Source organism: Triticum urartu, chromosome 5A (genome assembly GCF_056163025.1).
Source record: "Triticum urartu cultivar PI428250 chromosome 5A, HENAU_Tu73, whole genome shotgun sequence".
Lineage (NCBI taxonomy): Eukaryota > Viridiplantae > Streptophyta > Magnoliopsida > Poales > Poaceae > Triticum > Triticum urartu.
The window spans coordinates 23,356,039-23,371,139 of record NC_141877.1 but is presented as its reverse complement, the minus strand read 5'-3'; the positions used below and the strand labels follow the sequence as shown (position 1 = coordinate 23,371,139).

Here is a 15,101-nt window from a genome sequence, read left to right as displayed (position 1 = left end):
TGCGGTCTGACCGATAAAGATCTTCGTAGAATATGTAGGAGCCAATATGGGCATCCACGTCCCGCTATTGGTTATTGACAAGAGAGGTGTCTCGGTCATGTCTACATAGTTCTCGAACCCATAGGGTCCGCACGCTTAACGTTCGTTGACGATATAATACTATGAGTTATGTATGTTGGTGACCGAATGTTGTTCGGAGTTTTGGATGAGATCACGGAAATGACGAGGAACTCCGGAATGGTCCGGAAGTAAAGATTGATATGTGGATAGTAGTGTTTGATCTCCGAAAGGGTTCCAGAATTCACCGGAAGGGGTTCCGGATGTGTTCTCGAAATGTTTGGGCACGAGAACACTTTATCTGGGCCAAAGGGGAAAGCCCACGAGGCTTTTGGAAAGTGCAAAAGGAAGTTTTGCCGAGACCAGAGGCTAGACGCCAGGAACCCTGGCGTCTAGGGGGTAGACGCCGGGAACCCTGGAGTCCGAGAAGGACTCTTGCCTTTCGGGTGAAACCGACTTTGAGGAGGTTTTTACTCCAAGTTTCGACCCCAGGGCTCAACATATAAATAGAGGGGTAGGGCTAGCTGTTGGGGAACGTAGTAATTTCAAAAAAATTCCTACGCACACGCAAGATCATGGTGATGCATAGCAACGAGAGGGGAGAGTATTGTCTACGTACCCTTCTAGACCGAAAGCGGAAGCGTTATATCAACGCGGTTGATGTAGTCGTACGTCTTCACGATCCGACCGATCCAAGCACCGAAACTATGGCACCTCCAAGTTCTAGCACACGTTCAGCTCGATGACGATCCCCGGACTCCGATCCGGCAAAGTGTCGGGGAAGAGTTCCGTCAGCACGACGGCGTGGTGACGATCTTGATGTTCTACCGTCGCAAGGCTTCGCCTAAGCACCGCTACAATATTATCGAGGAGTATGGTGGAGGGGGGCACCGCACACGGCTAAGAGAACGATCACGAAGATCAACTTGTGTGTCTAGAGGTGCCCCTCTGCCCCCCGCACTACTAGAAATCCCCATATTTCCGACGGTGAAATATAATAGCCGACGGGCCGTCGGTTATTAGAGTAATAGCCGACGATAGTTCCAATGGCCGACCGTTATTGCCAACTCACACGTATTACTACCAATAGCCGATGGTATACTAGATTGCCTGACGGTAAAAATCCAACTCTCAGAGATCCAATTAAATGCCCGACGGTTCATTATAATGTCTGACAATTTTTGCTACACCCTCGTGGATTGCATGTAATGCCTGACGGTGAAATTTAATAGCCGAAGGTGAAAATAAAACTCTCACCTGTTATTGCGAATGGCCGATGGTACATATGTGACTCTCGGTTATTTAGAAAATACCCGACGGGGGATAGCAATAACTGACGGTTAACTTTCACTCTCGGTGATATGCTTCAATGGATGACGTCAATAAACGTGTGGAATGGCCAATATTAATTATATTCCAGATATTGCGAGATGGTACATTTCTCTATAAGTATTAACCAATAGCCAGTATTCTAGAGTGTCTACTCACAGGCTATGTATTCGCGCATAAGGTGATTTTATATACAGAAGTATGTATAAATTTCACGCTTTTAATTGTTGATTTGCAAGTTCCATTGAGAAGTTTTATCTCTATATCAGAAATTTATTACTCCGGTTGTAGATTCTGCAGGTCGGAGGGGCGTTGGGTTCGGGCTCAACGTCGGGGGAAACCCTTGATCAGTGAGGCCGGCCACGATGTTGGCGATGCCCATGGCACTGTTTTCCTTCTTGTGGGCAACATCAAGACCTACACCTGGCCCTCCGCCTCTTGTCCCCGGGCGAAAGCCCAAAATCTCCGGATTGGGCGACGGCAGTGCATCGGGGTTGCTTTCTTCTTGAAGGTGCCACCTTGGAAGCTCTTCGTGGTTAGGGCTCGGTGCGGTGGTGGTCTACTGGTCTTCTATTGACATAGTGTCCAGTGCCACTTGTTGTTTTTTGCTTGTTTTTTACATCGCAGAAAATCAATATCAAACGGAGTCCAAATGCAGCAAAAAATTTTGGAGAATTTTTTGGACCAGAAGACATCAGTGGGCCAGAGAAGCACGTGGGGGGGGGGGGTGCCCCGAGGGGGGTACAACCCACCAGGGTGCGCTTGGGGGCCCAGGCGCGCCCAGGTGGGTAGTGCCCACCTCGTTGGCCTCCCGCACCGCCTCTTCTCTCTATAAATGCCTAAATATTCCAAAAACCCTAGGGGAGTCGACAAAATTTTGTTCCAGCCGCCATCGGTTCCAGAACCGCGAGATCCAATCTAGAACCCTTCTCCGGCACTCCACCGGAGGGGGGGGGGAATCATCACCGGTGGCCATCTTCATCATCCCGGCGGCAACCATGATGAGGAGGGAGTAGTCCTCACTCGGGGCTGAGGGTATGTACCAGTAGCTATGTGTTGTATCTCTCTCTCTCTCTCTCGTGTTCTTGAGATGGAACGATCTTGATGTATCACGGGCTTTGTTGACATAGATGAATCATATGGTTTTTCCCCGCTCTATCTTCTCGATGAATTGAGTTTTCCCTTTGAAGTTTTCTGATCGGATTGAGTCTTTAAGGATTTGAGATCACTTAATATGTGTTTTGCATGAGGATATCTGTAGTGACATTGGGATATCTAATTGAGTTACTTGATGTATATTATTGTGATCAACTTGCGGGTTCCGTGACTTTAGGGCCTATGCATAGGGGTTGGCACACGTTCTCATGTTGACTCTCTGATAGATATTTTGGGCACTCCTTGGGAATCAAATAGATGAATATGAAATTGTGTGATGCTTATCGTATAACCAAACTCACAGATATTTGCGGTGACATTGGAATATCTAGGTGACATTAGGTCTTTGGTTGATTTGCATCTTAAGGTGTTATTCTAAAGAATAGCTTTGTGGTGGTTTCGTGCCCGATAACAATTTCTATACAACAAGTAATTTTGGAGTGAACTCTACACCGCACTTGAGGGATTTGCATATGATTCAACTATGTAAACATTGTTGGGAGATCACACTAGTGAAAGTACGGACCCTAGGCCTCATTTTCAAGCATTGCAATACCGTTTGTGCTCACTTTTATCGATTGCTACCTTGCTGTTTTTATTTATTCAGATTATAACAATTGATAATTATTTCTGTGCCCATAGTTGAGTCTCACTCGATAGGTTTGCCCCTAATTTCCAAAAACACCCGGTCCTGCTCAAACCACCTTGCTCTTATTATCATTTTGCCCTTCCGTCACGGTTCCGTCCAGTTAGTGCCGTTTGACCGCTTGTTGACCGTCAATGGACTTTTCGTTGGACCAGTTTGCCCATGCTTCTTCAATATGTTGTGAGACAGTGCCAAATGGGACCCATCACTCGCAAAACCATCACAGTTCCTTTTGGGCGTGTTTGGTTACATTGCCAATCCAGCCTAGCCCGGCGGGCCTGGCTCTAGTGAGCCGGTTTGAGGGGATGCAGGCCAAAAAACCCTAGATGCACATAGTTTGGTTGCCTGCATGCCCCTAGTTGCATGAGACAACCATTTTTGACTCGGCGTTTGGTTGCCCGCATTGTATTAGGCGCACATATGACATGGTGTTTGGTTGCAACCTATATAAGGTGTTGTCACCACTTCTAAGTAGTGGTGAGCTTACCACACACAATCTAAACATGTAGCGCCAGCTAGTTAAACAAATGACAGCTTATCCTAACTACTATCAAATGATAGTTCAAATTATTAAGAGCCATTGACTAAATAGGGGATAGTTCATCGGTGTTGCTGCTACCAGATCTTCCTTTTCCTCTTCTTCTGCTTCTGCTTCTGCTGCTGCTTCTGCTACTGCCACTACTGCTTCTTCTTCTTCCTCTTCTTCAAATCCTGCACTGACCTCTGTTAAGCCACATTGCCTCTGCCAACTCCAACCTTTTGTTCTTCCAAGCGTCATTGTCAAATGCCTCCACACCATAGCCGGAGCTAACAACATCGTCAGGCTCGACCTCTTCCTCCTCAGGCACGTGTTCATCAAAGCCCCACTAGAGGATCCAGTTATGCAACAAGCAAGAACAAGCTTAACTTGAGTGGAGTATGGGTGGAATGGCTTCTGATCCAGGATCTTAAACCTATTCTTCAGAGCACCAAATGCCCTCTCAACAGTTACTCTAAGGCTAGAGTGTCTGAGATTAAACAGCTCCTGTGCAGTCCTAGGATAGTTCCTACCAGAGAACTCGTTGAGATGGTATCTTGTTTTCCTAAAGGGTGGAAGAATACCCGGCCGACATGCATAGCCAGCATCTCCAAGGTAGAACTTGTCGTCAGGGATGTTGATCCCATCAGGTCGACTCATGCTGTCAGTGAGAATGTTAGCATCATGCGCTGACCCCTCCCAGCCAGCCAGCACATATGTGAACTTCAGATCAAAGTCAACAGCAGCAAGCACATTCTGGCTTTTGTAGTGCTTCCTCCCTGTGTATGCTGCAGACTGTGACCTAGGAACTCTGGCAGTGACATGAGTACCATCTATTGCCCCAATGCAATCCTGAAAATGGCATCACAAGCCCGTGTTAGTGCTCAACTTGAACAATACATGCATATCAAGCCATGAAAAATGTATATTGTCAATGCTCACCTTGAAGTATGGATACCATCTAGGGCTTCCGCGAATCTTGGGTGGAGTCTGACTAGATGGTCTCTTGATCATCTCTCCTCTAAGCTCCCCAGTAGCAAAAAGCACTTGCTTGAAGTATCTAGAGATGGTCCCCATTGATCTCCTGAACGTGCTGTGACTGACCCTGAGCCTCTAGTTATGGCCAACAACATGGAGGAACATGGCCACTTGCTTTTCGACACTGGTGTTGATGCTATCTTGTAGCAGCCCCCTGCTCCTGAAGGTCTCGACAAGCCTGGCAAATGGTGCTCTTTTCATTCGAAGCATCACTACCGCAGGATGCTGCTAACGCGACACTACGATCAGAGACCCTTCGACGAAACTGTGTGCGATGCCATAATCGCAAACGGTGGTGTAAAAAACCCGTCAAAAAGGTGCAAAACGTTTGTGATGGCAGAGCCATCAAACACGGTTCAGATTTTAGTTGCGTGTGCGATGCAGGGCATACGGCTCAATTCAACTAACTGTTTGCGATGAGGAGGAACAAAAGAAACGGGTAGCCAGATGGAGATGTTGGGTCCTATTGCAATGGAGGTTTTGGAACAAGAGTCTTGTTACAGAAAAATAGAGAAGAAGTTTTGCATCAAGTGTCTTGTTGCAGAAAAATAGAGAAGAAAAGGTTTTGCCACAAGGGTTTTGTGGCAGTAAATTAAAGAAGAGAATAGTTTACAATAGATGTCTTGTTACAAAAAAATAGAGAAGAAGATTTGCATCAAGAGTTTTGTTGCAGAAAAATAGAGAAGAAAAGGTTTTGCAACAAGGGCGTTGTTGCAGCAAATTAAAGAAGAGAATATTTTACAATAGATGTCTTGTTGCAGAAAATTAGAGAAGAAGAGATTTTTATAACATGGCTCTTGTTGCAGAAAGTTAGAGAAGAAGAGGTTTTGCAACAAGAGCATTGTTGCAAGAAATTACGGAACAAGAACGCTCGTCTCATACAATCAGACGGCTCGAGAGGCGGCGAATCTTTTTAAAAGATCCGTCAGCCGACGCGTAGCACCGCCCATATTTTGAAGTATAAACAGAAGTACAAAAATAAAAACAAACAAGAAAACAGAAGATGTAAAAATAAATAGGAAAAAGAGGCTGTGGCCTCCCGCACTAGTGGGCCGGCCCAGCTCGCCCGCCTTTCAGCGAGTCCTGCGAGTCCGAAGTCAGGCTGAAGGCGAGACATAAGCGCGCCTGGAGTCCCTATCTGCCGCTTATTGCGGCAGACAGTCGGACAAAAAAAAGTGCATTAGCAAGGATCGAACATATGACCTCCAGCAAAGTAGCTTTTCATGCTAGCCACTGTAGACAATGGTTCAAGAACAAGACCAACGCAGATACAAACATTTCCTTTTTTTCTTTTTCTTATCTTTTCGTGTTTTTTAGTTTTTGCTCGAAATTCCAAAAAAAAAGTTCTTGAACCTGCAATTTTTCCACAAATTCAAAGAATGTTCGTGTTTAAAAAAATGCTAATTTCAAAAAATTATCTTGTTTTCAGAACTTGTTCCTATTTTATAAAAAATGTTCAAAAAATTCAGAAATTATTTTCTTTTTTGGGAAAATGTTCAGGATTTCAAAAATTGTGCATATTCATAAAAGATTCGATTTTTGTAAAATTACTGTTTAATGAAACGTGAACACTCATTCAAACATTTTCTAAAAACGTGATTTTTTTAAAAAAATACTATTTTTTAAATATGTGTACATATTATAAAACGGTAACAATTTTTGAAACCCTTAAATAATTTGAAAGTGCGAACAGTTTTTGTAAACAGGGACATTTTTTGAAACACCCAAACAAAAATTGAATATGAGCACATTCTTTGAAAATTTGTGTACAATTTTTGGAAACGGAAATGTTTTTGAAAACATCAACACTTTTTGAAACTCCAAAACAAATTTGAAAACCTAAAAAAATGTTGGAAAGAAGAACATTTTTGAAAACTCCTAAACAAAAACACTTTTGGAAAATTGCAAACAATTTTGAAAGACAAATATATTTATGAAAAAGTGAACAAATTTTGAAACGAGAACATTTTTCTAAATCTTTGTACATTTTTTGAAATTGTGAATGAATTTTTAAAGCAAGAACATATTTTGAAAATTCCTGAACGTTTTTTAAACACGAACATTTTTCCAAAAATTGTGAAAAAAAGTTGACCACGAGATTTTTTTTGAAATTCAAAACAAATATTTTAAAATTCCAAACAAAAGAAACAGGTTAAAAAGGAAAATAAAAATCTATATGAAAAAGAAAAAGAAACAGCAACAGAAAAAGAATAAAAAGTGCAGCAGAGCACTATACTAAGAACGAGCAATAAGAGAAACCGAAAAATGGAAAATAAAAAATAAAACGAAAAATAGGAAATTTAAACGGAAAATAAAAAATAAGCAGGAAAAAATAATAAGAAAAACTATAGTCGGGAGGAAAAAAACGTTTAAAACCAGAACAGACGAACTGCTTAAATGGGCCGATCCAGTCCCTTTGCGAGTGAGCCTGGCTGTTCGATACGGCCACAATGTGCCGCAGCGCGCGGCAAATAGGGATTTCTAGGCGCGCCCCTGTCGTGCGAGGTGTGTGAGTTGGACAAGATTCGGGAGCAACTAATTAACGAGCGCTCCTTCGGTAGCTTCACAATAATCAGCGCCACTTCGCGCTCTCAGCCTCCTGCCATGTGTCGCGCTTTCTTTGGATTTTGTTTTTTTACTTTTCCGCATGCATTTTCGGCATTTAAAAACTTTTTTTGTGTTTTTTCGACGTTCCGGTTTTTCACCGGTCTTCCTTAACTTTTGGAACAAAAAAAAAATCAAAAAACAAATTACGCGAAAAAATGTATTTTTTTTCTTCCGCGAGAGTCGCGGTTTTGCTTCCGCGAGAGGCATAGTTTTGCTCATGGCGGTGACTCTCGGAAATGAAAAAAAAACAAGTTTTCTGTTTTTTTTTCTTCTGTGGGAGGCACGGTTTTGCTCACGGCTTTGACTCTCGGAAATGAAAAAAAACACATTTTCTGTTTTTTTTCTTTCGGTGGGAGACACGGTTGTGCTTTCGCGAGAGGCACGGCCGTGCCTCTCAGAAATGAAAAAAAAACGTGTTTTTTGTTTTTTCCTTCCGTGAGAGGCACGGTTTTGCTTTTGCGAGAGGTATGGTTGTACTTTCGCGAGAGCCACAGCCGTGCTTCCTTGAAAAAGGAAAAAATGCGTTTTCTCTTCTTCTTCTTTTTCCTTCCGCGGGAGTCACGGTTATGAATTCGCGAGAGGCACGGGCGTGCCTCTTTCGGAAAGGGAAAAAAACCCGTGCACCCAGTTCGGTTTTTTCGTCCAGTGTTTTTCGTGAAAAAAAGTGCATCAAAATCTATCAACATGGAATCTAGTTTTGAAAATTTTGATGTGGGGAATCCAAAGGTGAAAACGGTTCAAGATTTGGACGCATGGTTTAAGAGATAAAACGTTTTGAATAAACGGATCTACGAAAATAGAGAAAACTCCCTGGTCGCGACAAGTGGCGTACATGCAGCACGTCACTTGTCACAACCTGGAAAGGTGGAAGTGATCTTTGCAACAGTACTCCTCCTCAATTAGTGATTTCGATAAGATTCTCTCGCCTGTGGTGTTTCAAACAAGTCATCATGGGCCCTGATTCCGGTCCAGCAAACGACGTGCGAGGATAGACGCTGGCGATGGGCCGCACAAAATACACCTACACTGCATAGGTCTGCCACACCCACTCACTGACGGGATGCACATCCCAAAGGCCCAAACCCACGCCCAGGATCCGGCCTGCCTGTGGCTCGGCCGCTATAAATCCGCACTCCGTGGACGACCCCAAACCCAGACAAGAAGTGAAGGGCGCGACGGTTTGGCGTGTGGAACTGAAAATTCGACGCACGCTCATATCATAGTGAGCAGCTTGTTCTGTTAACCCAGACCACTCCGCTTTTCGTTTTTTGGGTCAAATGGAATGTAAATTGGATGACACCATTGCTGAATGTACTTTGTTTTCTTTCTGCCACCCAACATATGTCATTACCCAAGAAATTCCATGCTCCAACTCCCAGATTAAAAAAAAGTTCAAAAGAAAAAAAGACTCCCGGATAAAAAACATGCCCTGCAGGCTACAGAGACACGATACGTACATGCGGAAGGTAGATTCGTTGACGAAGTTGTTAGTTGGCGGTAGCAAGTGGGGATCAAAGCTGCGCATCGCTTTCGCCTGGGTGAATCGTGCTCCTGCCCACGCAACCCGGCCAGATATAAAATCACAAAATCTCTGGTGGTTGTTGAGTTGAACAAGGGGAGGAAAAAGCCTGTAGATTCCACAAGTTCTGGAATCCACGCCGTCGCATCGCATCTGCACTTCCCCTGAACCAAACCCGCCCAACATGGCGTCCTTGTGCGCTCGAGTACACTGCAACTCCACCCTAAACTCCGTCTACCCCCGCTTCGGCACGCCTCTCCGGCTCGTCGTCGGCCCGAGCCCCAGGGCTTATGGCCCCGTTCTCACATCCTCCGCTCCTCCAGGCCTCAATGCATCTACGACCGGACTGGGTAAATTTGGCTCTCAAATGTCCGCAAACGCATTCGTTCGGTGTGCGGATATGTCATTTTGACCTCCTATTTCTCGGGTTCATGCAACCATGTTTCTTATTTTTCTATGCATGCGATTGATGGAGGAGAGAGAAAAAAAATACTCCATGATGGGCCAAATCCTATGTGACGGACGCAGGATCACCGACCGGACACTTCTGGGCGCTCCTCATACACATCTCATATATGAGGGCAATACGAGGAGTGCGGACAGTCAAAGTGCTACTAGATAGGGATGGCTGCCTCTTCGAGCGGCGACTTAGGCGGCGACTCGTGCGGCGACGCGGAGGTGCGATGGCAGGTCTCCTTCGCCGCCGATTTCGCGACGGGCGCGCTCACGTTCCACGACGGCGAGCTCCTTCTGCGCCGGGATGCTCTCCGCCTGGTTCTCAAGGATTCACGAGGGGTCACGGTGGATGCGCGGTACCTGCGCGCGGCGGAGGAAATCGACATCGGTGGTATCGTAGCCTTCCCGAGCCACTTCGCTAGAGTGCGCGATCGGCTGCCGGCGGCGAGCCGGCCGTTGAGATCCATCGCGGCGCCTGATGCGGTTCAGCCCCAAAAAAACCCAGACCGAGGGAGCGGTTCGGTCCGAGACGGGTCCGAGCTTTCCTAACCGCCCGTCAATGGCAGATGGGCGACACGTGGGGAGACATCCAACCCTCCGCTCCCCCCCACAGCCACGCAACGGAGGTATAAATCCCACACCCCGACCCGTGCTTGACCTAGATATCTCATTCTCCCATTTCTGGGCGGCGGAGAGAAACCCTAGATCTAGGACAACAGAGTCGTTGGGTGGTGGAGAGGCAAGGTGGGGGGAGACTCGAGATCCTTCGCTACGGTGGCCGCCTCCTCTCCCATGGCGACGGAGGGGGGACGCGGCTATCATGGAGACCGGTGCGAGGCGACGGGGTGAGGAAGAGCTGGTCGAGGAATGGGTCGGATCCCCGGGCGCGGCAACGGCCGCGGGGGTGAAAGGAGCAAGTTCTCGTGGCGGCGCAACGACGATGGGGGGCACACCAACTCCCACTCCAACTCGTCCAAGGCCGCGTCAGCGTTGGATGACACATGCAGGTGGGAGGAGGCTACGGGGAGGTGCCGCGAGATCCACGACGGTGGGATCTGGGTTCAGAAGGCGCAGGCGTCGTCAGGCTCGGGCGGCGTCAGTGCAGATCAACATGCCCTTCCACCGCAGCAGCGTCCTCATGGAAAGCAAAACCAGGTGCACCCTACCAAGAATCCTGATCTCTGTCCCATTTGCAAGTCCCCTGAGCATCCTCCTGCGCGATGCCCGCAAGCTTTCTGTGAGCGCTGCAACAAATTGGCTCATCTTGCTTCTGTTTGTGTCGAATTCCTTCCGTGGGAGTGCATTGCCCCTATGTGTGCTTTCCAATCAAAAGGGTAGGGCTTCTACTACATACATGATTCCTGTACTGCTAATCAGGTGAAGGAGAGGGCCAATAGTATTGTGGTTACTATCATAGAAGGGGAAACATCGACCCGCCAAATGGAGCTTGATCTTAGTGATTACTTGGCTACGGGTTGGCGCTGTTCGGCGCATGCTATTGGCCCTGGAGTCTTTGTTGTGAGATTTCCTAACCCTAGAGCAGTAGCGCAAATCTGTTATGTGGGGAAAGTCACTCTTAAGAAAAGTGGGGCTGTGATTCATGCCACACAGTGGTCATCTACTGTGGGGGCCAAAGGAGTCATGGAGGTAGCCTGGATTAGGGTCAGTAATGTCCCTCTGGATAAGAGAAGCGAAAGAAACATGGATTATGTTACATCTTTGGTAGGTGTTCCTCTTGAGATAGACGGTGCAACTCTGCATCGTCCTAGCTCTGTTCGTGTTAAAATGGGGTGCAGAAACATTGATGAAATCCCTGTTGTGGCTGAGGCAGTATTAGGAGGGCACTTTTATGATTTTTTCTATGAAGTGGAGCAAGTTCTGACTAGAGATCCCAACAGAGAGAAAAAAACAGTTGAGATATCTCAGGAACCTGATCAGAATGTGGAAAAAGAGGGATATAAGCATGCGGCTCCTGGAGCTATGATGAACAGTTTCTCTCCCGGACTTGGGCAGGCCCCTTCCATGTCCAAGGGAGAGAAGCAGGACATCATTCGGGAGTCGCAGGAGAGTGTGGAATCCGATGACTCCTTGCACACTTCTCTGTTGATCGACACTATGGCTCAAGAACAAAAACTAAGAGAGGAGAGTGTAAGTATCCTTAACAATGAAAGAAAAACTGATACTCTTTGGCCTAACAATGGGCAAAAATCCTACTCTTATGTCGTGAGGTCATCTACACAGGTGAATGAGATGACTGAATACAAACAAGACAAGCTGGGTGGAAGCAACAACTACAGAGTGGAATTGCCTGATGATGGTGTGGAAGATGAGGTGATTCCTACTCCCCCTCTAGTCACCGAAGAGAACCTTCGCTTCAGTTCGCGTAACGTGCAGAACAAGTTGGAGAGGGTGGAGGAAAAGGCTGTGACAGCAGTGAAGACGAGGAATATGGAAGGTACGCATAACAACCCAAACTCTTTTGAAGCGCTATCTAATCCTGAGTTGATTCTTAGGGCGGTTAAAATGGGTGTTGACATTCCTGATACTGACTTTACCTGTATTGATGTTTTGAGAGAACTTGAAAAATGTCGGAACAGTGAACCTCAGGAGGAAAAGAAAGAGGATAGTAACAATGAGGAGATCCCTATGATCTTAACTAATGCAAAAGGGGATAAAATGCCGGGTTTCGTAGTAATTTCAAAAATTTTCCTACGCACACGCAAGATCATGGTGATGCATAGCAACGAGAGGGGAGAGTGTTGTCTACGTACCCTCGCAGACCGACTGCGGAAGCGTTGACGCAACATAGAGGAAGTAGTCGTACGTCTTCCCGATCCGACCGATCCAAGTACCGTTACTCCGGCACCTCCGAGTTCTTAGCACACGTACAGCTCGATGACGCTCCCCGGGCTCTGATCCAACAAAGCTTCGGGGATGAGTTCCGTCAGCGCGACGGTGTGGTGACGATGATGATGTTCTACCGATGCAGGGCTTCGCCTAAGCACTGCAACGATATGACCGAGGTGGAATATGGTGGAGGGGGGCACCGCACACGGCTATGGAACGATCACGAAGATCAACTTGTGTGTCTAGGGGTGCCCCCTGCCCCCGTATATAAAGGAGCCAAGGGGAGGGGGCGGCCGGCTAGGTATGGCGCGCCAAGGGGGAGTCCTACTCCCACCGGGAGTAGGACTCCTAGTTGGAAAGGGAGAAGGGGGAAAGAGGAGGAAGAGAGGAAGGAAAGGGGGGGCGCCGCCCCCCTTCCCTTTTCCTATTCGGACTAGGAAGGGGAGGGGCGCGCGGCCACCTCCTGCCTCCTTCTCTCTTCTCCCTCAAGGCCCATGTAGGCCCAATAAACCCCCGGGAGGGTTCCGGTAACCCCCCGGTACTCCGGTAAAATCCCGATTTCACCCGGAACAATTCCGATGTCCAAATATAGGCTTCCAATATATCAATCTTTATGTCTCGACCATTTCGAGACTCCTCGTCATGTACGTGATCACATCCGGGACTCCGAACTAACTTCGGTACATCAAAATGCATAAACTCATAATAACTGTCATCGTAACGTTAAGCGTGCGGACCCTACGGTTCGAGAACAATGCAGACATGACTGAGACAAATCTCCGGTCAATAACCAATAGCGGGACCTGGATGCCCATATTGGCTCCTACATATTCTACGAAGATCTTTATCGGTCAGACCGCATAACAACATACGTTGTTCCCTTTGTCATCGGTATGTTACTTGCCCGAGATTCGATCGTCGGTATCCAATACCTAGTTCAATCTCGTTACCGGCAAGTCTCTTTACTCGTTCCGTAATACATCATCTCACAATTAACATATTAGTTGCAATGCTTGCAAGGCTTATGTGATGTGCATTACCGAGAGGGCCCAGAGATACCTCTTCGACAATCGGAGTGACAAATCCTAATCTCGAAATACGCCAACCCAACATCTACCTTTGGAGACACCTGTAGAGCTCCTTTATAATCACCCATTTACGTTGTGACGTTTGGTAGCACACAAAGTGTTCCTCCGGCAAACGGGAGTTGCATAATCTCATAGTCATAGGAACATGTATAAGTCATGAAGAAAGCAATAGCAACATACTAAACGATCGGGTGCTAAGCTAATGGAATGGGTCATGTCAATCAGATCATTCAACTAATGATGTGATCCCGTTAATCAAATAACAACTCTTTGTTTATGGTTAGGAAACATAACCATCTTTGATTAACGAGCTAGTCAAGTAGAGGCATACTAGTGACACTCTGTTTGTCTATGTATTCACACATGTATTATGTTTCCGGTTAATACAATTCTAGCATGAATAATAAACATTTATCATGATATAAGGAAATAAATAATAACTTTATTATTGCCTCTAGGGCATATTTCCTTCAGTCTCCCACTTGCACTAGAGTCAATAATCTAGATTACACAGTAATAATTCTAACACCCATGGAGCCTTGGTGCTGATCATGTTTTGCTCGTGGAAGAGGCTTAGTCAACGGGTCTGCAACATTCAGATCCGTATGTATCTTGCAAATCTCTATGTCTCCCACCTGGACTAGATCCCGGATGGAATTGAAGCGTCTCTTGATGTGCTTGGTTCTCTTGTGAAATCTGGATTCCTTTGCCAAGGCAATTGCACCAGTATTGTCACAAAAGATTTTCATTGGACCCGATGCACTAGGTATGACACCTAGATCGGATATGAACTCCTTCATCCAGACTCCTTCATTTGCTGCTTCCGAAGCAGCTATGTACTCCGCTTCACACGTAGATCCCGCCACGACGCTCTGTTTGGAACTTCACCAACTGACAACTCCACCATTCAATATAAATACGTATCCGGTTTATGACTTACAGTCATCCAGATCAGTGTCAAAGCTTGCATCGATGTAACCATTTACGACGAGCTCTTTGTCACCTCCATAAACGAGAAACATATCCTTAGTCCTTTTCAGGTATTTCAAGATGTTCTTGACTGTTGTCCAGTGATCCACTCCTGGATTACTTTGGTACCTCCCTACTATACTTATAGCAAGACACACATCAGGTCTGGTACACAACATTGCATACATGATAGAACCTATGGCCGAGGCATAGGGAATGGATTTCATTTTCTCTCTATCTTTTGCAATGGTCGGACATTGAGTCTCACTCAACTTCACACCTTGTAACACAAGCAAGAACCCTTTCTTTGACTGATCCATTTTGAACTTCTTCAAAATCTTGTCAAGGTATGTGCTTTGTGAAAGTCCAATTAAGCATCTTGATCTATCTCTATAGATCTTTATGCCTAATATGTAAGCAGCTTCACCGAGGTCTTTTATTGAAAAACTCTTATTCAAGTATACCTTTATGCTATCCAGAAATTCTATATCATTTCCAATCAGCAATATGTCATCCACATATAATATCAGAAATGCTACAGAGCTCCCACTCACTTTCTTGTAAATACAGGCTTCTCCAAAAGTCTGTATAAAACCAAATGCTTTGATCACACTATCAAAGCGTTTATTCCAACTCCGAGAGGATTGCACCAGTCCATAAATGGATCGCTGGAGCTTGCACACTTTGTTAGCTCCCTTTGGATCGACAAAATCTTCTGGTTGCATCATATACAACTCTTCTTCCAGAAATCCATTCAGGAATGCAGTTTTAACATCCATCTGCCAAATTTCATAATCATAAAATGCGGCAATTGCTAACATGATTCGGACAGACTTAAGCATCGCTACGGGTGAGAAGGTCTCATCGTAGTCA

At 45.9% G+C, this 15,101-nt stretch overlaps 1 protein-coding gene across 1 annotated transcript; it reads left to right on the top strand.

The window, feature by feature from the left end:
- The first annotated feature begins 10,116 nt into the window (after nucleotides 1-10,116).
- Nucleotides 10,117-11,974, top strand: LOC147967639 (uncharacterized). The gene is made up of 3 exons (XM_087523201.1): nucleotides 10,117-11,472; nucleotides 11,566-11,779; nucleotides 11,898-11,974. Exons 1-3 carry the CDS (start codon nucleotides 10,765-10,767, stop codon nucleotides 11,972-11,974), a joined length of 999 nt encoding a protein of 332 aa, XP_087379327.1. The 5' UTR covers nucleotides 10,117-10,764.
- Nucleotides 11,975-15,101: the final 3,127 nt, after the last annotated feature.

What these genes read in the sequence shown, in the direction of transcription:
- LOC147967639 (XM_087523201.1), top strand. Translation starts at nt 10,765, where the DNA reads ATGGAGCTTGATCTTAGTGATTACTTGGCTACGGGTTGGCGCTGTTCG. An exon ending in AAAAACTAAGAGAGGAGAGT is followed by an intron (nt 11,473 to 11,565) that starts GTAAGTATCCTT and finishes TCATCTACACAG; the next exon opens with GTGAATGAGATGACTGAATA. An exon ending in GAAGACGAGGAATATGGAAG is followed by an intron (nt 11,780 to 11,897) that starts GTACGCATAACA and finishes TGATGTTTTGAG; the next exon opens with AGAACTTGAAAAATGTCGGA.